The 26,234-nt window shown below is 43.9% G+C and overlaps 1 protein-coding gene across 3 annotated transcripts in view; it reads right to left on the reverse strand.

The window, feature by feature from the left end:
• Positions 1 to 25,864, reverse strand: part of RGS9 (regulator of G protein signaling 9) — a 74,548-nt gene extending 48,684 nt beyond the window's left edge. For all 3 annotated transcript variants that reach the window (XR_013982677.1, XM_080994548.1, XM_080994549.1), the window contains exons 1-8: positions 25,654 to 25,864; positions 17,886 to 17,982; positions 10,883 to 10,933; positions 9,937 to 10,043; positions 6,219 to 6,270; positions 3,270 to 3,328; positions 2,371 to 2,447; positions 494 to 575 (exon numbers count right to left, since the gene is read on the reverse strand). Coding sequence is in view for 2 of the 3 variants with exons in the window: in XM_080994548.1 (XP_080850674.1) it covers positions 494 to 575; positions 2,371 to 2,447; positions 3,270 to 3,328; positions 6,219 to 6,270; positions 9,937 to 10,043; positions 10,883 to 10,933; positions 17,886 to 17,982; positions 25,654 to 25,716 (588 nt within the window). In the remaining variant the exon portion in view is untranslated. The remainder of the gene's footprint in view (positions 1 to 493; positions 576 to 2,370; positions 2,448 to 3,269; positions 3,329 to 6,218; positions 6,271 to 9,936; positions 10,044 to 10,882; positions 10,934 to 17,885; positions 17,983 to 25,653) is intronic.
• Between the last annotated feature and the right edge of the window lie 370 nt (positions 25,865 to 26,234).

Genomic DNA, 26,234 nt, shown 5'->3' on the forward strand with positions numbered 1-26,234 from the left:
GTCGACGCGGAGTGCAACCCAAAAGCGCTCAGCTTGAAGCATATTTAACCCAAGGTATGACTGTATTACTAATACAGTTTTGTCGTCCACCTTTCGCTCCAAGATCCCAGGTGGGTTGCAACAGTTAAAACACAATATTAAAACTGTTCCAAACAACTCACAATCACAGAAATAAGGTGCGTCATAAAATATAAGGGTGTTCATGCTGTGAACCTCTTTCATATGCTCCGTTTCCATGTACGTTGAAATAAAACCATACAGCAGAAAGAAACCACGGCTTCCCATGACCTTCATTCTAAGGAAACGTTAAGCCAAAGCCCCCTAGACCTCTTAGTACTCACCGATTCGGGTGTGCAAAACTATAGCGCAGGGACTTGGACCACATAACACTTGGGGTCCCTTCAAACTCTACAATAATATGATCCTATTATTATTACTCTAATGAGAATCACAGAACCACATTGTTTACTAGATATGTCTATTCTTCACTTACAGCTGTTCGGTGCACTAGCCAGTAGGCTTTCTCCTGACAGTCCAGAGCATATCGATCTTCCTTCTTTCGTTCTTTTCCTGTCCTGCAAATTCAGGAGGGAAGTGTTATTTCAACAAATCAAAGTGGAATAGGCCCACTTCCCTGTCACAGGACTACCTGCACATCCCTGGCAAGTAGCATAACATGGACCAGGAATTTGGTGTATAATGAAATTATTTCTTAATTCTCATGTTCCAGAATGGTCCACTGCCTACGATTTTACTGTGAGTATTTTCCTTTTTGGTTACAGGCACTCTTCCTCCCATCCTTCCTCTCCTGACCACATGACTATACCCTTTAGCGACTGAACCAAAAGTCAGAGTAGAATCCCCCCCCCCTAAAATCACCATCAGTGTTTTTTATACAGACACTACTTTTCCATGGTGAACCACGTACAAAGTGGGCTACTTAAATAGAATAAAATAACTATCCACAGAATGATAGGAGGGAACAGAAAGTTCCCTGGCCCAAGGGCTCCACACATCTACCAGACTGCTCAAATCGCAACCAGCATTTTAGAATTCTTGGTGAGGCACCTGAGGACTGGAGTTGGGGAAAAGGAAGACCTAGGTCACTATTGATGTCAATACAAGGAAAGGTGCTAGAACAGATAGTTAAACAGTCTGTTGGTGAGCACTTAGAAAAGGATGCTTTGTTTACTAGGATGCAGCAGGGGTTTCTCAAAAAGAAGTCATGCCAGACGAATTTCTTTCTCTCTCTCTCTGATAGACTTGGTGGATCAGGGGAATGCTGTGGACACAGTGTATCTTGATTTCAGTAAGGCTTTTGACAAAGTCCCCCATGATATTCTTGTGGAGAAGCTGGTAAAATGTGGACTGGATGAGGTGACTGTTAGGTGGATTTGTAGCTGGTTAATCAACCAGCCCCAAATAATGCTCACTAATGGTTATTCATCATCCTGGAAATAAGTGACAAGTGGGGTGTCACAACATTCTGTTCTTGGCCCATTACTGTTCAACATTTTTATATATTGGGTGAAGGAATTAAGGGGATGGCTCATCAAATTTGCAAATGACACCAAACTGGGGAGGAGGAGTTAATACCACAGATGCTGTGCAAGCAGACAATGGACGAACTGCAGTGAAGAGCCTGCAGACCTTGTTGGTAAAGGGAAAGTTACAATGGTTACTACCGAATTTGATGTGAGGACAAGACACATTCCCTAAGTGTGAGCACAATCATCCTTTCAAGTTATCTCACAGGAAAGGCCATTTAACCAGCAACCACAGAGGTCACAGCAACTCTGCTTTTGTAGACTCACTTAAGACATTTTGTTAAGGTTTCCTGGCTTAGTACATGGTCAAAGATATTGATGGACATCACCAAACACCGACAGCTTGAGCCAGATCCAACCACCCCAATTCCACTAGCTGAAACCAGCACAATGAGCCCGCCAGTGCAAAAGAGCAGCTACTGCCAACAGCTCTAAAAAAAATAAAAACCTGCTACTGAGAATCAGTAGAAGAGTTCTCTGAAAATGGATTTCCAAGTCAGGCACCCTCATTATCAGAGAAAAATGAAACTGCATTGACAGAAAGCAGTATTTACACCTTTCAAGCAGGCAGCACAAACTGCCACCAGTGTGGTTATTTGTAAGCAGAACTGCAAGCTCATTTGGTAACAGGCAGGTGCAAAAGCAAAGGCAGAGTTTCACAGATGTAGCAGCAGTCCGTGTCAATTTTTTAAAGCTGTTTTAGAGAGAATGGGAATGTGTTATAATTCCTCGGCTACTGAGAATTTGAAAATTGCTTACTGCTCACTGCATCACTCAAAACAAAGGCGAAAAGAGGGGGGGGAAACAGTGTTAAGCATCTCACCTATACTGTTCCTGGGCCTGCATAACAACGAAGTCCCATTTGTGGTTGATTTTTTTGTGCAGCGTGTTATAATTTTCCTGGAAAAACAGCAGCAGTGAGACAGCAAGGAAAGACACAGACTTCTGTTTCGCTCGCAGCGTGAAGGATGTGATAAAGTGCTACAGCACACGGCCACACGTATGAAACACGGAACAAGTAAGATTGATGAGATTTCTCAGTAAGATTTATTAGCTTAGCCCACTGCTGTTGTAGCAATGTGGTGTATATTTAAGCTGACAAATCTGTTTAATAGATGTAGTTTAATAGGTGAGGGGGGAAACCAAAATCTGAAAGTAGAGAAGTGGGGGCGGAAACACTACAGTTGTGAATCTATGATGCTGGGACTACATGCTATCCAAAAGCTCAGGGCTGCTGCTAATCTTGGTAGTCCATGGCTGAATTACAGGAACACAAGAAGTTGCCTTCTGCTAAGTCAGATCATCAGCCTAGGTAGCCCAGTATTGTCTTCAGTTAACCTGCAGTGGCGCCCTGCCAGACCGATGTCAGAGACTGTGATCTTCTGCATGCAGAGCACATGGTCCACTACTGAGCTTTAATGCTCCACCGCCATGGATGTGCTTTACTAGAGGCGCAGGTTGCCCCCAAGATTGGGGGAGCCAACACATGTCGTCACATACAATGCTGCGCAGTCTGGTGCAACCTTCCACTAGTCAGCATGGATTCCTGCAGCACCTGGAGACACTGCGCAGGCCAATGTGACCTCACACCAGGCTGCGCCGATCCCTGTGGCATCTCTCGACATCATGCATACTGGGGCAGCCTTCTATGACGTCCCACTGGGGCCCCTCAACCTTTGGTTAACCAAAAAGCTTGCACAAGATGCCATAATACTTTCTTACCTTTTCATATTCTTCTAAAACTCCTTTCCTTTTGATATTTTTCTTGGCTAGGTAGATGGCTGGGGATGAAAAACAACAACATACGCATGTAATTAATGAGAAGGCCCAGTGAAAGAAAAGTAAAATTACATCTTTTCCAAATAAAGATTCTGTCCCAGGTGAATCCACATGGCGCAAGATCCACATAAGCTTGTGTCTCCAGCCAGTGCTGTTTTCCACAACAGGTGATTCCCACAGGGATAGCGAAAGGAATCTGCATTTTGGTGACAACTCTGGTGCAGCGGGAAGCTTAGGGCAAATGTAGGAGGGGGGAATATTCTAAGTGGTGTTAGTAAGCTTCACTGTGATTGTAACTTTTTTCTTAATGTGTATAGGACTAATGTGTATAGGACTAAGATCAGAACAGCTGTATGTTGTTCTGAATGGCTTTGAATTCAAGAAACAAATGACCACACTTCCTACAGAAGCCCATTCAGCAGAGAGTGCTCCTATTTTCCTGGCATGCACATCTAGAATTTACTGTAAGCAGCCATCTTTCCCACGCTTTGTTTTATCCGGAAGTCTTATTGAAGCTCTTTGAACTAAATATCTAGCTATGGAAATTATTTCTCTTAACTAGGCAGTGTGTCCATAAAAGCTAGCAATTTAAGCAGCGTATAATTAACACAGGTAGAGGGTAATGAATGCAGCACAATTGCAGGTTTGGCTAATACCAACATGATTGGAAAAGGAACGGCAGTTTCGTTTCAACATAAAATTGGTGTCGTGCATGAGAAAATGTTCTGAGGGTGTGTGTGTCGGTTTGTTCAATTTGTGTGGCGTTTTTATTGCTCCGTTCTTATTTTCCCGCTGTGAATTCTAACCTTGTGCTCTGGTTAAAGCCAGTTTGCTGATTTCTGGTGTCTCAGCTACATATTCATGCGGCAGTGAGGTGCAGAGGAAGGCAAGTTAAGGAGCCAAATTAACACATTTCTAATAACACATTCCACAAACCAAATTAAGCCGGAGAAGTTTAGTCCAATCCTGTAGCACGTTTATGCAAAAGTAAGGGCCGCATCCAATCAAGCTATATGCAAAATGGACCAACTGAAAAGAACGGACCTCGGTTAGAAATGCCCATACATTTCAATAGGTCTACTCTGAGTAAACTAATAGCTAAACCAGGGGTCAGCAACCTTTTTCAGCCGTGGGCCGGTCCACCGTACCACAGACCGTGTGGGGGGCCAGACTATATTTTGAAAAAAGAATTACGAATTCCTATGCCCCACAAATAATCCAGAGATGCATTTTAAATAAAAGCACACATTCTACTCATGTAAAAACACCAGGCAGGCCCCACAAATAACCCAGAGATGAATTTTAAATAAAAGGACACATCCTACTCATGTAAAAACAGGCTGATTCCTGGACCGTCCGTGGGCCGGATTGAGAAGGTGATTGGGCCGCATCTGGCCCGTGGGCCTTAGGTTGCCTACCCCTGAGCTAAACCAAAGTTCAGTTGACTTAGTCCCACGTAAGGGTGTATCAGACTGTGGAATATTTATTTAATAAAACATAATCTTATTCTTTATTTAAGGCTTAAAGTGGGGAACAAAATTCACATACATTCTCTAAAAAGTATAAGAAACAGATGGCCCAATTTGCATATGCAATCAATGCATCTTGGCTTTCTGTGTGTGGATTGCCTTAACATGTCATTTCAATCCTTCTTTTCGGTGGTTTCAGCACTGCCAGAATTGTGCGAGGTACTGCTTCACATTGCAACTTGCCACATGGAGCAGCGTCTGTGAGGCTATAGTTTCAGGAACCTGCTACCACACCATTGACCAGGCCTAAGGCAATTAAAGATGTTCAGAATTATCAAGGGACACAGCTTTTACCTGTACTGTTACACTCCAGACTACAGGCGGAAGGTTGTAAATTCAAATGCTCTGCTATGTTAAAAACTCCCTACCTGTGGATAGCTAGCATGTCAGGGAAAAGGGATTCTGACCTAGCTTTCTCCTTGGTGCCAGTTTTCAATATGAATGGATTGCCTTCATATGAAGAGGTGCTTAAACATGTGAACATCCCATGCATACCTTGAAGTACTACAGTCCTAGGAAGGGTCCAACGCATTATATACAGTGGTACCTCGGGTTACAGATGCTTCAGGTTAAAGACGCTTCAGGTTACAGATGCTTCAGGTTACAGATTCCGCTAACCCAGAAATAGTACCTCGGGTTAAGAACTTTGCTTCAGGATGAGAACAGAAATCATGCTCCGGCTGCGCGGCAGCAGCAGAAGGCCCCATTAGCTAAAGTGGTCCCTCAGGTTAAGAACAGTTTCAGGTTAAGAACGGACCTCCAGAACGAATTAAGTTCTTAACCCGAGGTACCACAGTATCTGAATGTTTTCTAAATCATTTTTTTAAAATGATAGTTGAAATGAGAGTGTAAGTGGGTACCCTCCTCTTCAAAGTGAATTACCTCGGTTTTCGAACGTAATCCGTTCCGGAAGACCGTTCGGGTTCTGAAACGTTCGAAAACCAAGGACTCAACAGCCGACAGCTAGGCCTCAGGATCTTGCACTCAGCGGAAACCGCGTGGCATGTTCGACTTCCGAGGCGTGTTCAAAAACCAAAGCATTTATTTCCAGGTTTACGACGTACGTAAACCGAATATTCGTCAACAGAGATGTTAGGAAACCAAGGTACCACTGGACCTTTCCCAGAACTGATTAGTTTCTACAAACATCATCTTTGGAGTTCATACAAACACTTACTCCATCTTTTCCTCCAAGTGCACATGATTTACACAGAGCTGTCAACTTTTCCCTTTTCTTGCGAGGAATCCTATTCAGAATAAGGGAATTTCCCTTTTAAAAAAGGCAAAAGTTGACAGCTATGGATCTACACCTTTAAGATTTCACTAAAAGGGCAGAGAGTGCCTCCCCGATCTTATGGCTTACCATAGTCTGTATCATCTGCTGCCCACTGCTGAGTCGGCCAAAAATACGGTGTCTGTAAGAAAGAACACAAAAACTAAGACCCAGGTTATCAATTGATTCTTTAACTAAATTCTTCTAAATCATTCTACCAGCTGGCATGTGAATGGCAGCCCTGCATATTTTTCATGTTTTTGTAAATGTATGTTCTCAGCTATTTTATATCCATTCTGAATGAGGCCTGGAAAACAAAAGAATCAAATAAAATAAAAAAGGCAGGGAGAGGCAAGCCCCCAATCTTTGGGGGTGGGGGCTATTGTTTTGTTTCGGTTCTTGCTTTTTATATGTATTTTGTGTTTTTATCATGTGTTTTTATGCTCTGAGCCACCCTGATATCTGCAAATGAAGGGTGGTTATACAAATATTAACAACAACACTTAGAATAGTAACTTTCACTGGATGTTGCAGCTGCAGCTCTCTCCCTATGTGAACACCACTGTGAGGTTTTTAAATGATTGTTCATGGCCCCTTCCCACTTTCTGGTCCAAATAGGTAAGGTCCACCCAACTAGGGATGTAAGAAGGTATTGGTTTCCGTTCCAACCCATATTTGTCACGTGCAGAGCTGCTTCCATTCCACTGCATTTCAGCCTTTCGTAAAACTATGTTATTCGGTCACACTGTCTGCTATAGTGAAACTTTGCACAATTAATCACGTAATTATCATGTTATTCCACACCATTCCTTTCAATGCAAAGGAAACACAATGCAATTGGAGAGAGTTATCCACTGGAGACTAACAGCTGCAGACTGAAAATAACAACAACAGTGAATGCAAATCAAATTCGCCGAATTGACGTCTGTCCAGGAAATGAGATGGGTAAGTGAACATCAACGATTTCCATTCCTCCTTCCACCAGAATTTTCCAACATCTCTACACCCTTCCTGTGTATGTATGTGAGAGAGACAGAGGGGGGGAAATGGGAGGATGCTGTGTCACTACATTGCCATTGCTTCCTCTTCGCCTGGATTGTTGCCAACTTCCCAGGCCACAGGTCTCTGACAGATTCTGTCAGGGGGTTAAAAATGAGAGTTTTTGTGTACTGTTGCTGACAAATTCAGTGAGGAGAAGTACAGATGGGGTGGAGTGGGGAAACAATAAAGAGAAGCAGAGGAAAACGGGAACTGGAGGAAGGAAAAGGGAGCGACTGAGGACCCAGTAAGATGGGGAAAGAGGAAGTAACCAAGATAGGGGTAGAGACCGAGCATCAGACCATACGGGTGCGGGTCCCAAATGTACACTTGTCCTGGGCCTAGGAGGCCAAAGCCAGCCAGGGGGTCCTGCAAGGAACCAGGTGCTTTTTTGTTTGTGTTTATAACTTTATTCTAAAATGACTCCTACCCAGGGCCTCAGACAAGCTCTGCTTGGGCTTGGTAAGCACTATGGTGCGAAGGGAGAGAGGGAAAAAGAGTGGACAAACAGACATGTTGGATGAGTGACAGAAATGAGAGGCTTGTGGCAATGCAAGAGTGCTATGGGGAAATATTTATTTAGGAGACCACTGTAAACAAATGAAAACACTGGAGGATTCTAATAACACTTGTAATGTAACAAAGACTATGGACAATATGGAGAGATATAAAATATGGATGATGATATATTATGCAGTTGAAAATGTTGACAATAGGACCCAGGGAGGGGATGGTGGTGAGTCTGGAGATTCAGAGAAATCTCTAAACCTGAACATATATTTGGTATTGTTATAACTTTGCACTTGTAAAATCAAATTAAAATTATTTCAAAGCAAAAACAAGAGTGCTATGGGATGCCGACTTTTGGTGGTCAAATGAGAAAGAAGCAAGGATGGGTACAGAGGCAGAAGGCTGCAGGGTTAAAAGAGAAGGTGAGTGAGGCCTGCAGTGGTGCAGAAAGGGAGACCTAGAGGGAGAAAGGGAGATCAATAATAAATTCATTTAAAGGGGGACACTGAAGCAAATTGCAATAAAAATGATGTCCTGTGGCTAACTTAGTGCTGGGGCCTTGCTGAGTTAACAAAAACTGCCCTCAGAGTGCAGCACAGCCAGGAAAGGGAAACAAAGAAGAGAATAATTTTCCTTGTGTGTATTTTTAGGTTGCTGAACCCGAGGGGAGGAACCCGTCATACCTATACCTTGTAAAGTGACATGTACACAGACCACAGTATAAAAATAATAGACAGTAAAATTACAGCTGCAGCCCTTCCTCTACGGCGCCCCAACGCTGCGCACCTGCTAACATTAAAACAATCTAGTTAAAACATTTTAAAAAGCTAAATGTAGCACAATAAAGTCACTAAAAAGTCTTGCAAATAAGAGTATCTTTCAACGTTTCCTAAAGGCTGACAAAGAAGGACAGAGGTGAAAAATAAGGCAAAGTCACAGATTGAAAGGACTGTGAGAAGCTTCTCAGAGTTAAGAGTAAACGCATGCAGGAATGAGTTGCTAAAGGCTTTAAAGAAGTCTTAAAGTCTGTGGCCCACTTCATCCATCCTATTAAACCATCGTTAAAATAAAAGCATTGCTTAACATGAACAAGCAGCATGCAGGTGGATGTTGCTTGAAAGGTCCCTGTTTGTGACCCCCACCCCACATGCTACAGCACTAGGGAAGAATCAAGTAATACTCTGGCTTTTCATTAAATCCGAAGCCAGGCTTGTGGTTTCCCTTCAAATCAACCACAATCTGAAGCCAAGGTTTGTTCCTGGCTTACCGCTCGTGGTTCGGTGAAAATGAGTCCCGGTTCAGTAAAGATGCCAAACCAGACTATGACTCACAGGAGCCAACACCTATGGGCTGAGGTCCCTTTCCCTGAGCCCAAATAAAATATGGGGAGGGCATCCCTCAAAGTTGATGGGCGTTGCCATTCAAATGGTGGGGGCGTTTAGTAATTGATTATGTGGGGTGGGGCTTACCTGCCCCCCCATTTTATTCCTGTTGGCACCCTTGCTTTGGCTTATTTCCTCCCTAGAGTGGCACCAGTTGGAGCTGGGTAAGAGCTAAAGGGACCCCTGACCATTAGGTCCAGTCGTGGCCGACTCTGGGTTTGCGGCGCTCATTTCACTTTATTGGCCAGGGAGCCGGTGTACAGCTTCCGGGTCATGTGGCCAGCATGACTAAGCCACTTCTGGCGAACCAGAGCAGCGCATGGAAACACCGTTTACCTTCCTGCTGAAGCAGTACCTATTTACCTACTTGCACTGGCGTGCTTTCAAACTGCTAGGTTGGAAGGAGCAGGGACCAAGCAATGGGAGCTCACCCCATCGCAGAGATTTGAACCGCCGACCTTCTGATCAGCAAGTCCTAGGCTCTGTGGTTTAACCCACAGCGCCACCTGTGTCCCTTCGGGTAAGAGCAAAGCACCCACAATTTCAGCAACAAGAATTAGCATGCTGCTCTTTCACATTTAACCACTGTTAATTTTATCCATGGTTTCATGGAAGGGTGGTGAACCTCCTTGCTAGGATGGAGAGTCCATTTTTTGCATGGCTGGAGCACTGCTGACTGTAGAAATGTAAAGAGTTCCCTCTGCAGCTTGAGTCCCGGTTCCTCTGGGTTGCAGCCCCAGTGCAGTTGTCTATGAAGCAATGTGAACCTTGAGTTGAAAAAGGTTTTAACCTGATATGTGAATGAGGTTTATGTGAAAAGTCTAAAAGACCTTAGCAGACTTCCATTTCTTCTGCTTGTGGCTCACTGCTCTGCTCACCTGAAACCTGTAGAGGCTGCTGTCTGGTCTGAGATTCAGATTCTTCGAATCCTGAAGAGGATAGATGTATCCGTACCTGATAATCATACTTCCCAAACTGAGTGCCTCTAAAAAAGAAAGATATCAGCTGCCTTCACTGGTGCACACAGAGCACAGCCAAACATGCAGAAACAATCAGCTATTAAAAAGACAAGAATTCGAATACAGTGGTACCTTGGCTCTCAAACTTAATCCGTTCCAGAAGTCTGTTCCAAAACTAAAGCGTTCCAAAACCAAGGCCCACTTTCCCATAGAAAGTAATGCAAAATGGATTAATCCATTCTAGACTTTTAAAACAACCCCTAAAACAGCAATTTAACATGAATTTTACTATCTAACGAGACCATCGATCCATAAAATGAAAGCAATAATCAATGTACTGTACTATTCAATAAATAAGACAGTATCGTAGATGATAAAATAAAAATAAAAAAATTCTTCCCTGCATTGATAATAGTCATTGTTTGGATTGGGGGGCTTTTATCCATTTCCGCAGTCACACAATCAATCAATCAATCAATCAGTAGCTGAACTGGGTTCCACACAGTCACAAAAACAAATTAACTGAAAAAGCCTCAAAAACGAAAACGCAAAATAAACAGCAAAAACTAAAGCGCCAAACTTAATCCGTTCCGGAAATCAGTATGACTTCCAAAATGTCCGAAAACCAAGGCACAGCTTCTGATTGGTGCAGGTGCCCTGGAAACAATAGCCAACAGCTGCATCAGACATTCGGCTTCCAAAAAACATTCGAAAACCGGAACATTTACTTCCAGCTTTTCACAGTTTGAGAACCAAGGTGTTTGAGAACCAAGGTACCACCATACTGTACTGGGGGGCAAAGAAGAGGAAAAGGGTGGGGAGGAAGCTTGACTAAATGCCACCTGTGTTTCCCACCAAAACTCACCTTCGTTGGTAATCTGCAGGCGCTGCATAAGCCACTGTAGCATATCGGAACCTGGAAAGCAAGAGCAAGAGCAGACAGTGTAAATCATCAGAATAACAAAATTTCACATTCTGACCTCCACGACCTGCTTACAGGAACCGCCTCTCATCTGGAAAGCCCCCCCCCCGCCCCTCAGGAAAATACAGATCCAGACCTGCAACTCCCATCCTCAGCCGCTACAAGAGACTTGTCAGACTGGAAATGGGTAACAGTTTGGTTTTTTTTCCAGATAGGTTTCAAACCTATGGTGGTTTGAAAAAGTGACAGTCACTTGTAGCCACGTGTACGTACGCTCATCCCACTTTCACTTCTCTTTGTATTTAATATTTTATTGATTTGTTTCAGAAGGGCAAACATTTGTCCATAGCAAGGCGGTGTCATAGCAAAGCATAAAAAGAGGGCGGGCGGGCAGGAGATCCGGTGAAGGGTGCGAGAGGGCGGTCCCCCAGCCGCACCGTGGTTTAAGTTTTGCTGCAGCCTTGCCTCTCGCCAATGCTGATTGGACAGCGGCCGGATAGCGTTGGCCTCCGCCCCCAGCCAGATCACTGCGAGCCCGATGCCCACCCGCAACGCCGCCCACTGAAAAGCGGACAACCTTGACACACAAGGGACAGTAAGGAAAGAAAGAAAAATCAATCAAAGCTTGGCCACCAATTTCCTACACCAGATGTTCCTATGATGACCAGCTGGCGCAGTTCTGGGGAAGGAGATACTCGATGGAACTTTTAATTCAGCAAAGCTGATGAAGTGACACGTGCTTCCTGTTTCCCCCATTGATGCAGCTGGAATGGCTACTCGCAAATGACAGATGAGGGGAGAGAAGGCAGCTGCCCTGCCACAGCAGAGTTGATGGAGTGAGCTGTGGTTCACAATTCTCCCAACAGGGACCAGGAGAATCTGGGAAACCATGTGCACAGTGTTCAAAACTCCCATTGTCCCAGGCGCATTTTGTGACAGGGGATTTCATTAATGCCAGCAGTTTCTGGGCGCACTACTGCGCCTAAGATTTCAGATTAAAACTGCCACTGCTGGAAGAAAAGGAGGGCCTTTTTCTGCCTCCCCACTTCCAGCCACTCTCTGAAGAATGGAGAAGGGACCCTCATAAGAATATCAGAGGGGTGGGCAAGGGAAGCATGGCTTTGTTTTTTGCAGTCTTTAGATGAGGACTAGACCACGTGAAAAATGAACACAAGACTTTAGCTGCACTTCATTCAATTTCAGTTTTGTATTCTTGTTATAAAAAAGCATGCCCAAACACTCCATTGCAGCACCCATAACCTAGGTTTAAGGTTCCATTTAGCTCCTAGCTTTCATATTTCAGTTTCTAACACAGTTTCTGAGTCACAGGTTGGTTGGTCATACTTTTTTTTAATGAAGCTCTGTTTTTAAAAAAAAGCAGGATGAATAAATATTTGAGTTTACATCCCTTTCTTTGATGAGCATTCAAAATTCTTTGAGTCATTTTTAACAGACTCTTTGAGACATTTTTAACATTGAAAATGTGGAGAACTAAAATTAAGGTGTGGCGGGGGAATGGAAACACAGAGAATCTGAAGTTGAAAGTTAGCTATCTGGGAACAAAGCAGTTTCAGGGCAGTAAACTATTCTGGTTCATTTGGTTACAGACATCAGAGGTGGCATGGAAGTCTTAGCAATACAGCAACCAAGGCGAGAGGCGTGGGATGACAGGAGATGCTCTGTTCTTGTGATGTTGCACTTCCTGTTCAAATTCTAAAAGCCGTAGGATGAAATAACTGCCTTCTCATCCTCTCACCAACTCCTTCATAGCAAATGGGCTGACAGAAGTTTTAGACCAAAACATCTGGAGGGCACCAGGTTGGGGGAAATTGGTCTTTTTTAAAAAAAAAAACCACTTCGGGAGTTAATATTATGACTCTAATGATCTAAATCCCTCTGCTTTCTAAAAGCTCATATTTCTGCCAGTTCTCAATGCATATGTTTTACTGCATACTTTCGTGAAAGAGGGAGAGTATTCAGGATTGCCACTGAAAGGCTAAATCATAATCCAACGTCAGGGGAAACGGAATTGTGTTCTCTCGACAAGGTGACTCATTGGGAACCTTATTATTTCCTGCGTGAAAGAGAAAGGGCAAGCTAGCCAGGAACTGTGCAATTCAATTAGTGGTTTGTAAATTAAAACGGAACACAAAGAGAGATGTCAGGTTTCAGAGGCCAGAGCTTGTAACTTGGGGAGCAAAATAAAAGGAGGCATGGAACCAGTACAAAAGGACACATTACCATCTTCAACAGAGGTATGTTTGGTGAGCTGTAGGGGAATTGACTGGGTGGAGGAAAATGATAAATAAGCCTTTGTTTCAAAGGCATTAAAAATATACATACATAGATACATACAGGAAAAAATATAATATCAACCAGTTGGAGTCGGGAGAAGAGTTTAATACATATCATGAATGAATCTGGCATTAAGCCACCCCTGTTTCTGCCACCTATCTTTGTACTCTGCACTGTAGGACAGGTTAAAACTAGAAGTTTTAAATAGGGCAAGGCTTCAGGAATGCACTCCCTCCCTGAGCATGTCCTAATCTTCATCTCCAAATGCCTCCACAATGCAGATTAAAAATGTTAACCTTTCCTGACATTGTGCTGATCACTTGAGACTTTTGCCAAGCAGCCAGGAGCTCTTATCCCTACTATCTGCTTCCTGAAATAGATGAAATTAAAAGATTAGCCTGTAACGCAGACCTGTGCTAGGCAACCCAGCTTGCACCTGTTCTTTTCCCTTAAAGAGGCGGTGCTTATTTTCTGAATGCTGGGGAAACATCATCCATCCCTGGCACGACGTGAGTGGAGCTGTTCCTGTTTATTCCAGGCAAGACTGTGGCCTAAGACCTCTAAAGTTCATACAGTTGTAGCCAATGGTGTTGCTCAGCTGCATTTATTCGTCGCTTACTCTGTAAAGTACCTCAAAGCGGCTTATGATAAAAAAACCATATACAGTGGTACCTCGGGTTAAGTACTTAATTCGTTCCAGAGGTCCGTACTTAACCTGAAACTGTTCTTAACCTGAAGCACCACTTTAGCTAATGGGGCCTCCTGCTGCCGCCGCGTTGCCAGAGTACAATTTCTGTTCTCATCCTGAAGCAAAATTCTTAACCTGAAGCACTACTTCTGGGTTAGCGGAGTCTGTAACCTGAAGTGTATGTAACCTGAAGCGTATGTAACCCAAGGTACCACTGTACAGTGTGTAAAATAAAATGCATCCAAATGATATTAAACATTATTGACTAAAAATGCTCATCCTGCAATAACATAAAGGGGGGAAATCTTACCCTAAGAGCCAAACTCTTGGGTGAACAGGAATATCTTTACCTGATAATGATAGTGCCAGGAGCATCGTTGAAACACATACATTCAACTATTCGAGAGCCGCCAATGAAAAGGCCCATTCTTGTGTTGACACCCTCCAGACCTCCCTCAGTGGGGCACATCAAGTAGGGACTCAGATGACAAACACAGGGTCTGAGTAGAGCGGCAGATCCTAAGGTATTAGGGTCCTGATCCTCATAGGGGTTTATAGCTCAAAAACAACACTTTAAATTGAGTCTGGGAGATGATCAGCAGTATAATGGTATGGGGTTGCTCGTGCGTAAGTTGCCGCCTCTCCTGGCTATGTTGCCTTGTTAAACCTTTCTGTCTGGACAGCCCTTCAATTCGTGGCTGCCTCAGTCGCTAGCAGAATCCGTCAGTGGGCGTTTCTTAAACCTTTTCCAACATAAAAGTTGTTTGACACCCAGTCTCCTCCTACTTTCTCTGCGCGGAAGTCTCCTGCGCAGGGAGGGCGTGAGTAGCGGAGGACCAGTGCTCTCCCCGCTGGTGTCAGGTGAAGAGTCTGGGAGCCCTCTCTCCGATTCCCCCATCTGCCCCTCCTTATTCCTGGTGTTGCACTGAATTGCTTCCCCATCTGCTGAGCTGCCTCTCTCCCTGCTGGGCCCTTCTCCAGCATCATTAGAGAGCCTCCCCTCCACCTCTAGCTCCGATGTCAGTTCCCTGACAAGCAGCCAGTGCAGCTATGCTAAAAACGAAGCTATATGCTCAGACCTCCTACCTCTGATCAACAATCTGGCCAACAAACTCTGCACTAGCTGCAGTTTCTGAACCATCTTCAAAGGCAGCCCCTTGTGCAATGCACTGCAGTAATAAGGTTTCCTTCATTGCATATGTTCTTAGGTGCCATTGGGCAATGAAACAATCTATGGCCTTTAAAACTGTGGGGTATTGTTTTCATTTGTTACTATGGTATGCAATTTTGGGTCCTTATTTTGCAAACCACCCTGTGGTCCTCGGCTGAAGAGCAGCATAGAAACTTAGTTAATAACAATAAGAAAGAAATTTTCAGTTATTCCCCCCCTTTACCCTGCACGCACACACAGAAACCAAACAAATGCGCGATGCACCGTAAACATGCTCTGGAGAGTTCCCCAACCTTCTGAAGCTGATTTCAGGAGCTGGAGCTGCAGAGATTGGGGAAAACATGGAAAACTGTACCCCTACTTGTTGGAAGCCTTACGATCAGCTGCTAACCCCCAGAAACCTTCTCAATTATCAGCATCAAACCAATAAAAATGCAGTGTTAGCAGGACTGTACAGATGTTTAACATCCAGAGAAAGGCAGCTATGATTTCAAAATAGAAAGTACCCCATTTTCCTGTTGCCTCAGTCAGAGACGAGACTGATTTTATACTGTTATAGGAGATGTTAAAAGTTTGGTGAATGTTGATATTCTCATGTGAATGCTGACTACCTAGATTGGATTCTATTTGTTTAATATGCAAACTGCCCTGGAATTTTTTAACCACAGTGCAACATACAAATATATCAAATAGATAGATAGATAGATAGATAGATAGATAGATAGATAGAGTGAGTCCTGGTTCACATGACACAGCCAGTCAAACTATGGTGTACCAAGACTGCACTGATATCCAGTCTCCTGGAGAGGAACTCACAGTTGCTTTGCTTCTCCCCAGTTCTTTAACTCCCATGCCATGCTAAACCAAGGTTTGGCTTAGTGCAAACAGCTGCAATGTACGTTTCAGCACTCTTAAGTCATTCTGTTGACTTCAGTGATACTATCAACTAAGAAGAGGCTGGCTTTGTCTCAGAAGTATGCATTTCTCAAGTCATCTCTCCATTCCTGGCGTTTGACATAAATCTCTCAGGTGCTTGTTATTCATTAGTCAAAAATTTGTTCCATCTTTTGTTGAATAACACTCAAGGCAACTAGCAATAACAATAGCAACACCAATAATATTGCTATCAGCAATATTAGGGAGGGAAAACAAAGCAAACGAAACAGCAATAAAGTCGATATAAATACCAATCAAAACCAGTTTTAACAAATTTAGTGTTCAGCTTGTGGCCAGACAGAGCGTGGTCTTGGAAAATTTCACAGAACTGTTTTCCCCAACCTCAGGGCAACTTTCCGTACACACCTTGTAGCGAAGTTAAAAATCAACCTCATTCTTTTGAATAAGTCAACAATTGTTCCGGGTGAGTCCATGCTCATTTGGCAAACTCACTAAAACAGGTTCCTACAGGGCTGCCGGTTCTTCACTGAGAGACTGAGCCTATGCCTTTAAATATTCTAAGACACAATGACAGAATGCAGCTGGTGAACATGATCCTCTCCTCTCCTCTGTCTGTTGTGGAGCGAAATTAAAATCTGCTGGCTATAGCAATCATCAGATTGGCAAAGAAACAGTGTGGGACAGGCAGGGGCTGCACTTTCTCTCAGTGCCTTGGAACATTTCAAGGAACAATCGGTGGGTTAAGAGCTGGTCTCCTGAACTTATTGGAATATTACCATGGGATGGTGGAACTTGTCATACAATCAGCACCCGAGTGGCTAAAAAGAAACAGACAAGTTCTACTTTCTTCTGTGAATCTACCCCTTGGACTGAGCTTTTAAGCACATTTGCGTGGTTCTGGTTTTCCATTGAATTCAACCACAATGCACTTGGCGATGCTCTGCAGTTTAGTTCCTTCATTAGAAAGATCACACCGATGCTCCTCATAACAGGGGCATACCTAGGGGTGGGTCAGGGTTGACCCTCTGCCAAGGACGCAGGCCCAGGAGAGTGCAGAAACCATGCCTTTCCACTCTTGGCTTGTAGTGGCTAGGATTTCACCCACCCATCTACCCGAGTCCTCACTCGGCCACTCTTCCACTGCTCTGGGCAACCAGGTGAGGCACACATCTCCTCTGGGTGCCTCAGCAGACAAACACAAGGGATGGGGGCGGGCACAAATACAGCTCCTTGCCAAGGGCACAAGAGAACCTAGGTACGCCTCTGCCTCATAAAGGCACAAAGGAACTACTGTGAACCATAACTTCCCCTTCCAGTTCTACCTGCTAATTTCAACTGACTTCCAGGACACCTTTGTCTTCAGTGAAGAGGGTTTGGTACATATGACAAGGGCAAAATGGTAGTAAAATATTTACAACATGCTCTGGAGCTTGCTTTTTTAAAAAAATAATAATAGCAATCCACAAGGAGGTGCTTAGAGTATGTTTGCAGGGTTGCCTTGTGTGAACATAGCTGGCAGGCACCAGAGTACAATTGTTGTTGTAGAATACTCAATAGACAGTAATGACAGGCTCGCAACTTCAAAGCACCACCGCTACCTGCCTATTTCAGATTCAGTGTGTTCTGAGGGAAGGACTGCTGTAATTTACAGGCATAGGGGTAGGTTGGATATTTTGCTCCCAATTTTGTGATCCCACAGCAGCACAAACATTCCTTATCATAAATTGTCTTCTTTCGCGGTGTCAGGATGGCAGTCCCCTTGTGGCTGAAGGACTGTGTTGCTGTTGTGACTGTCCTCCCAGCACCAGAAAAGTAATTTTGACTGTTGGATTATTTTATACAAAAGGGGGTAAATGGTTTCTGTTGCACTTTGTAGCTGCTACTGTCAGACTTACCAGTCATTGCATGCGGGATATCGACGACCGTGACCTTCTGAGCATGCGTTTTGATGCCAGAACTTGGGTCCTGCATCTCCACCAACAGAACTTCCAGCTGCAAATTGGAGCAGGTGCATGTTAAGAAAAACAGGGGGAACGTGTCGAGCATGCAAAACAAAATCAAGAGAGTCAAGAAGTTTGGTCGGCCTCACTTTCTCTTCCAATATCCCATCAATTTCATAGCTATTCCAGTGGTGTTATTCTATTACAGAAAAACCAAATGAGTATTTCCGTGTCCCATGATGCTTGTTGTTGCATTTGGTGGTCAAAGCATTCCAGTGACAGCTACTACTTATAATACACATACTTCTCACTAGGAATGCATTGCATTAGCAGTCAGATACTCTTACCTAGACAGTATCTTTTAAAGCAGAGACATCACCTTGCCAACAAAGGTACGAATAGCTAAAGCTATGATTTTCCCAGTAGTGATGTATGGAAGTGAGAGCTGGACCATAAAGAAGGCTGATCGCCGAAGAATTGATGCTTTTGAATTATGGTGCTGAAGGAGAATCTTGAGAGTCCCATGGACTACAAGAAGATCAAACCTCTCCATTCTTAAGGAAATCAGCCCTGAGTGCTCACCACTGGAAGGACAGATCCTGAAGCGGAGGCTCCAATACTTTGGCTACCTCATGAGAAGAGAAGACTCCCTGGAAAAGACCCTGATGTTGGGAAAGATGGAGGGCACAAGGAGAAGGGGACGACAGAGGACGAGATGGTTGGACAGTGTTCTCGAAGCTACCAGCATGAGTTTGACCAAACTGCGGGAGGCAGTGGAAGACAGGAGTGCCTGGTGTGCTCTGGTCCATGGGGTCACGAAGAGTCGGACACGACTAAACGACTAAACAACAACACTCTTACCTGCCAGAGCTCATCCTGCTCTCCTGCTTCCCATTCCCACCCCACATTTCCCAATGGGATTATGATGTTCTTGGGGAAGATAGATAACAGCAGGGAAGAGGAGAGAAGGAAATAGGGAAGAACTGGGTTGCTCAAGTATTCCTTGAAATTCCAGCCTCAAAGTCCATTGCTAGGCACGGCTGAGATTCATCAACGTACTTAAAAACTTTATTGAGGTTTTTTATTTTTACTATTCAACATGAGCAACCCAACATGTTTGGGAGCCAATCAGGTGGGTGGCTGCCCATCCCTAATCATAAGAAACAAATAAACAAAGCAGGCAGAAATTAAGAATCTAGGTGGCTGCAAAAGGCACAGACACAAGGCAAAGCAAAAGGAGAAAGCTTAAGGCAGGGGTAGCCAACATGGTGCCAATACAAATGTTGTTCAACGCCCATCAATCCCTCCAGCATGGCCAAAGTCCTGGGATTATAGGAGTTGTGGTCTAACAGCACCTGAGCAGTCGGCTACTCTTGGCCTAAGGTGTAACAAGTCTTTCTTCTTTTCTTATGATCCACAGACCACTACACTAGATAGTGGGGGGGAGAGGAAAAGGAGTACTGCCACATTCACATTCACCAAACCAGCTGACCACTTGCACTTGCGGACCAAGACAACTGCAACCTCGGTTGACACTGACTACGGAGGAGAACTGTGTGTCAGTCAGGAGCTCTTGCTGTTAACATATGTCTGCTGCCCCTGGAAAGCAAACGGCAGCCACTGGTATCAGTGGCGTAGCATGGGTTGTCAGCACCCGGGGCAAGGCAAGTAATTTGTGCCCCCTAACCCTAACCCCCAGATGTTGCGCCTGGTGCAGCCGCACCCCCCCGCACCCCCCACGCCACGCCACTGACTGGTATGAGGAACAGAAAGGGGATTCAAATGGAAGTGTGGTGGGGAGGAGGAGACAAGGGCACCTGAGAGCAGGAGCCAGAATGTTGCTCTACCTGTTCTGGCAAAGCACTCAGTAGACAAGGCAGGCTGATCTGCTCCTCTTGCTGGTACTGAAGGTGTGCTGAGCTATAAAATGGTGCCACTGTGTGACTCATGACTTACAGGTCACACATTTGTTTTTGCTCTTTTCCTTCTTCCTAGCAGAAGGGAGGGGGAAATGAAAGGACATCTGCCTGTTGTTCCAGCCTGATGCAAGACAAAAGGTGGGGGTAAAAGAACTCTACACTCGACAATCTATTCATAAGAGATCATAGGGCCTGTCCCAGCTCAGTGTGGAGAGTTGAAGAACGTGCAGGTTGGGATAAGGACTTCTGCCCCTCGTCTTGTTGTTCTGTATTAAAATAAAGCAGCTGTTGTATGCAGGTAGGGGCTGGAGTAACTGCAGGAACATTCAACCTCTGTGAGAAAGGGGCAAATACATCTCATTTTTGGACATGAAGACCGCACACCTGCACAACACATGGGGCTGGAGAAATTGTCTCCTGATTTGAAAGTATTGACCTAAAACCCACAATAATTTGGAAATATGTCCTTCTCCTTAAAAAACTTTATTGTCTATGGGAGGGATAAAAAAGTATGTCCTGCAGTTGGAGAAGTTACAGGAAAGTGGTAATGCCGCTCACATCTCTTCCATTTTATCAAGAAGGCTCTGGTCACAGTGGAATAAAATGGATTGCTTAGAGCCTGGAGCATAGTGTACTTTTTTCAAATGTGAAAGGTACGGTAAGTCAAGAAGGAACAATGACATTCCCAATATCTACTGATGCCACCGAAGACGGTTCCATCCTGTTCACCTTTCATTCACTTGAACATAACCCAGAATGCATGTGGCAAGGACCTGCCACGTGGTGGTTATGTCTTAACACTTATCTATTCACACCCAAATAACTGCATCAAAAAGCACTAGTAATACATCTATGGATCCCAGACACATGTCCCTAAATGTATGCTATCCGCCATTTGTGTTTGCTGCAGGAAACCCCAATGTTTCTTGCAGAAATCATAATATGTATATGCAAACAAGTGCTTTCAAGGATTCAAAGAATGGCCAAGTACATACGCGCCCACGCCTTCAAGTGTCGCAGACCAGATTTTCATGCATTTGCCTAACTTAATTCCCCTGAACAATAGGAAGAAGTCAGAAACGTTCCGTAGAATCTTCAGTAAAAATCAGAATCTTGCTGCAAGTCTCACTGTGTTCAAAACGAAGCGAATCTCGCAAGCCCCTCTAGGTCTTTGGCCAAAGTAATTTGTCAGGCTGTGCTGTTTTGAGGCCGCAGGTTCTTAACATACACAAACACATGACTACTGCTGCCTCATCCCTATGTACTTGCCTCTGTAAAGAGCAAACAGTGTGTTCAGAAAACTCGCATCAGTCGGATGGTGCAGGGCATACTGTTTTTCTAATGAGCAAATAACTCCAGAGGCTTGTCACTTCCCTCTTCCTGCCGAGTGCCCTCTTGTCATTTAAGAAATATAATATATATCAAAGTGAACAAGGGAGATTGGGTAGGAAGCTTTCATTAGGTGCTGCTGTACTGACTCAGCCACAAACCATGCCTTTTGCTGATGAGAACGCAGCAGGCCTTTTCCCTCATCTGAGAAGGAAAGTGGCTGCTTATTAAGAGTTCCAATATATTAAAAATTGCTAGCCATGCTGGCAGGCCAACCAATGCCCAGAAGTGCTAGTTTGCATAACAGTCGAGGAAGGGATGGGGAGCAATTCAATTCAGTTTGTGTTTCAGCGCAAGCCTACCTCATTCGCACTTCCTGAAATAATATAGCAAATTGAAACAAGGCTGTCTTTTGAAATTCACACTTCTACAAATTTTACGGTGTGGTTCTTTAAACAAATTAAATTGTACGAAAATGTATATATAAGACGAAAGCACACATATTAACGGAAATTGTTGAAAGAATCAGGGTGCGACTCAGCTTCCACTGTGGAATCTGCATGTGAGAGGACAGAGGAACCTCCAAACTTCCTAGGCTGACCTCCTTGCGCAGACCTGCGAGACAAACCAAAATTAACAGATCTGTCTATCCCGAAGATGAGGCTAGCAAGCAGTGGAGCTATCTGGCGCAGCTCTATGACCCCAGCAAATATTGCACAACTGCATGAGGGAGGCTGTGCGTGTGCCCTCTGATGTGAAGGACCATGGGCCAGTACCAACAAGGCCCTGGATCCACTGATGTGCTAAACACTGGATAAGAAACTTGAGGGGAAGCAGCAGGAAACACGGCAGGCATGCCTTGAAATAGGTTTCTGACTGAAAACTTAACTAAAGGAATAAGGGTACTGTATACTTAACAGTCTTATCCTTGTGGTCATGGGCAGGCAGCAAAAACATCAGTGTTGCCATACCTTAGTACCTCCCAGATGTGGGTGGCGCTGTGGTCTAAACCACTGAGCCTCTTGGGCTTGCCGATCAGAAGGTCGGCGGTTCGAATCCCTGCGATGGGGTGAGGTCCCGTTGCTCTGTCCCAGCTCCTGCCAACCTAACAGTTTGAAAGCATGCCAGTGCAAGTAGATAAATAGGTACCACTGCGGTGGGAAGGTAAACGGCATTTCCGTGCACTCTGGCAATCGTCATGGTGTCCCATTGCACCAGAAGCAGTTTAGTCATGCTGGCCACATGACCCGGAAAGCTGTTTGTGGACAAACGCCAGCTCCCTCGGCCCGAAAGCGTGATGAGAGCCGCAGCCCCATAGTTGCCTTTGACTGGACTTAACTGTCCAGGGGTCCTTTACCTCTCATTCAGCTTGGTGTGTCAAAAGATGTCTCAAGCCTTTCCTTACCTGCTTTTACTGCTCTCTCAGTATCTTTATGCTAGATAGGGTTGCCGTATTTCAAAAAGTGAAAATCCGGACACAAAAGTTGTTGAGGTTTGTTTGTTCGTTGTGCTCCCCCCCAAAAAATCTCAACAAAAAATGAAGTTTTTAACCTATTTTTTAGGGAAATCGCCAAAAAAATCAACACTTCCAATATGTGCTAACATATACCCAGGTTTTCCCAGACGTTTTAACCACTTTCAGAAAATTCTGCCTGAACGCCATTTTCGAAGGACAAACCCTGACTACGTCTGAGAAATTCTGAACATATAACAGCCCTATGTTACATTGTGTCACCTTGTTCCAGGTTGCCAGATGCCCTATATAATGTATTATATAATAAGGCTCACACAATAGCCCTCCCTCATTGAGCTTTCGGCATCTTTCTATTGTTATTGAGATATCGATCTACAAATCCTGTCAATCCATCCCTTGTTGTCTCTCTACTTAAGAGGAGCGCATGACTGACTGGTTTGGGAAAATCATTTGCAGCTGCAATCTTCTGATGCCCGCTTACCTGAGAGTAAGCCCCAATGAACTGAAAGAGGCTGGCTTATTCTGAGTAGACAAAGGTCGGCAACACCACTGCAGTATAATTTAACCTTCATTGCATTATGGGGCCCAAGGCAGCATGGTTCTCAGTACCATCCAGGTACTGACTAGGCCCAGACCTGCTTAACTTCAGCAGAGTGGTGGCCACAGGTGTCTTAGTTTTAGACCAAATTCTCAGGTATGAAGTATGCAGTAGCATCTCACAAGAGGCCCCGTTTTCCTCAAAGCTTCCCACAGGCATCGATGGGAACTGCTTTTTAAATTTTAGAAACAAGTAACGGAAGACAATGTACTTAGGTTGTTGCAGTAAGGCTCAAAAGGGAAAGGGGTGAGCCCTGCAACTTCTTTTTAAATATTAGAGGAAGGCAAGATGAAGAGACAAATATGCGGACATCATCACTACTATCCCATCTTTACCACCTGTGGGCATTTTTTATAAACTGGATCCAGTTTCATCTTGTGCTTTATGATAAGTGAACGATATGAGGATAATTCATTATAATCTGCGGAAAAGAAAGAAAAAGATCTCCGTGTGTGTTTTGGTTTAAGTACAGGCATATTCTGGTAGAATCATGGAATTTATAGAGTTGGAAGAGACCACAAGGGTCATCTAGTCCAACCCCCTGAAATACGGGAATACTTTGCCCAACATTGGGCTCTCATGCTCTACCGACTGAACTACGCCAGCTGTCTTAATATAAGGAAAATGTAATTCCTAAACTGATCTTTTGTTCCTTCCGGAGCTGATCTCCTTGCCTTCTGTGGAATTTGCAAGAATGTAAATCAAAACAGAACATGGCCCAATTGCTCTTTTAAATAAATCTTGACAGGCTCTAGGAACAAACAGTTCCAAAGGAAAACATTGTGGTATCCCGCTTTGAGCATGAAAAGTACAAGTGCTGGTGATATATGACAAATATTGTGACACAAAATAAATTCACACTCCCTCTCATCTCTTTTCTTTTTTGCTTGTAATCCTGTCGCTGCCTCCTATGTTTGATACTCAGCTAAAACAGCTTAGATGTGAATGTGTTCCTATGTTGCGCCATAGTGTGTGCGCACACAATCTCTCACACACACACCAGAAATGGGCAGTTGTCCATATCACTGGGAAGTCAGCTAATTCTATTCAGCAGGATAAGCCACAGACAAGAAAGGCAGGAACGTTCAGGGGAGAAAAGCTGGGCTAATACCTTGCCTGCTTAAACTCTTTTCACATATTGGTGCTAATAAAATGCTTTCATATAGATGCTTTGGGGGAAAGAATGAGGTAGTTAATCCCAAACACAGTTATTTGTCAACATGCTGTCTGTAAGGCTTAAACTATTATAAAGGCATATATACACCCACTTTAAAGTAGATCATGAACAGGCAGAGAAAACAGCTTGCAGCGTCTTTTGAGGGGGCGGAAAGACACCATCAATATGTCAAGTATATTTACTCAAATAAATGGCTTAGGCGGCAGTCTAAACCCAATTCAATAGGACTTACTTCCGAGCAGATATGGTTAAGATTGTACTGTCATTTACCTCCAAAAAAGGTTGATGAAAAAAAGGTGGGTTTTTCTCATCCTTTCCTCTGCACGTTTATGAGTGAGGTAAATGAATGCAAATGAGGTTGGCTCTCTTCTCCAAAATCAAATAATGGATAATGGATTATGTGATGTAGACCAATCTGTTAGCTGCTTAGAGTTGTTGGGTTTTTTCCCTAAAAATGTTAAGCAGTCATAAATTATCTAAATAAATAGGATTCCAAATCTATGTGAAAGGCTGGGAGTACAGCACCAGGGGGTTGTAGATACTCTAGATTAATAACCTCAGCATAAAAACATCTGGGTCTACATGGGGTTAGGATAGAACTTCAGCAATGAATAACGCTTGGAGGGGGACGTGAAATTAACCGGGTTACAGTTCAGTGCTGAATTAGTGCTGCAAACCCCGGGGTGATGAGCTTTTATCCCTCAAAATTAAAATATTAATGGCCATCAAAGCAAAAAAATACCCTCCATGCAAGAAATTGTAGCCTTATGAATGAGGTAAAATAATAAGAGCTATTTTTTAATATAAAAAATAATGATATATCCAAAATGCTTATAGCTGCTCAGTTTTATTTCAAGCAGCTATTGCTGCTCCCATTCGCAAACAAACTGTGTGTAACAGGTTGCTTTCATCCGGTGACCTCCGAAAACAAGGATATTTTTGTCTTTATTTGCTCTGTAGCAAAAGGGCTGGGGAAAACAGCAAGCAAAGGTTCTTTTTAAAATACTCCGCTAATGGAATCATAGGCTCCTTGGAAAATAATTAATTCTGAAAACTGTAAGAAACAGCACACCTTATCCGTATAACATGCCTATTGTTTGCATGCAAAAATCTTTGTGATATACAATTCTGGTCAGAGGGCAGATGTTTCCCAGATGTGTTCAGGGTTCCTGCACTAGCCAGTTCATCTATTTCTCAGGTAGACTCTTAAAATAATAGCAAGTTACCTTTTTCAGGAATGCCATTCTTGGCCTGTAACGCTGCCCTTGATCTACGCGTCTGATGGTCATGGTGGTCTACTTAGCCAAGCCGAAAGCTACAAAAAGAAGAGGAAGAAAGAAAAGAAAAAAAACCGGCCTAACCAATTGCAGGGAAGCTGGTCCTCTTGTTACTGATTTCAGGCAAACTGCATGAGTCGAAATCCCCTGCCTAGAGAATAAAGACAGCGGTGGAATCGGGCACTGTCCCGCCATAGCCAATCAGCAAGGAGCGCCGAGGTCTTATTTGCATGTGTTTTTGGAGTCTTTCCAAGCTGCCAGCATTAGGGGGAGCCCACTCATCTATTTACAATACTAACGGGATAAGAAACGGAAGGAGAATTCGGATCGGAAACTAATCTGAATCGTTTACGAGATTAGAAATTGCTAGCAGGTTGCACGTCCCAGCAAAGGAACAAAATTGGAACAGGTGCTCTTTTCTTTCTTCTTCAGGATGAGTTGAGGTGTTGAAAAATATGGGGAAACAGACTTGTTTCAATCTCAAACGCTGCTTAGCTGGAAACGCTGGATTTATTTAGATCCCCACCTGC

The sequence above is a fragment of the Podarcis pityusensis genome (assembly GCF_964106645.2).
Source record: "Podarcis pityusensis genome assembly, chromosome: 2".
Lineage (NCBI taxonomy): Eukaryota > Metazoa > Chordata > Lepidosauria > Squamata > Lacertidae > Podarcis > Podarcis pityusensis.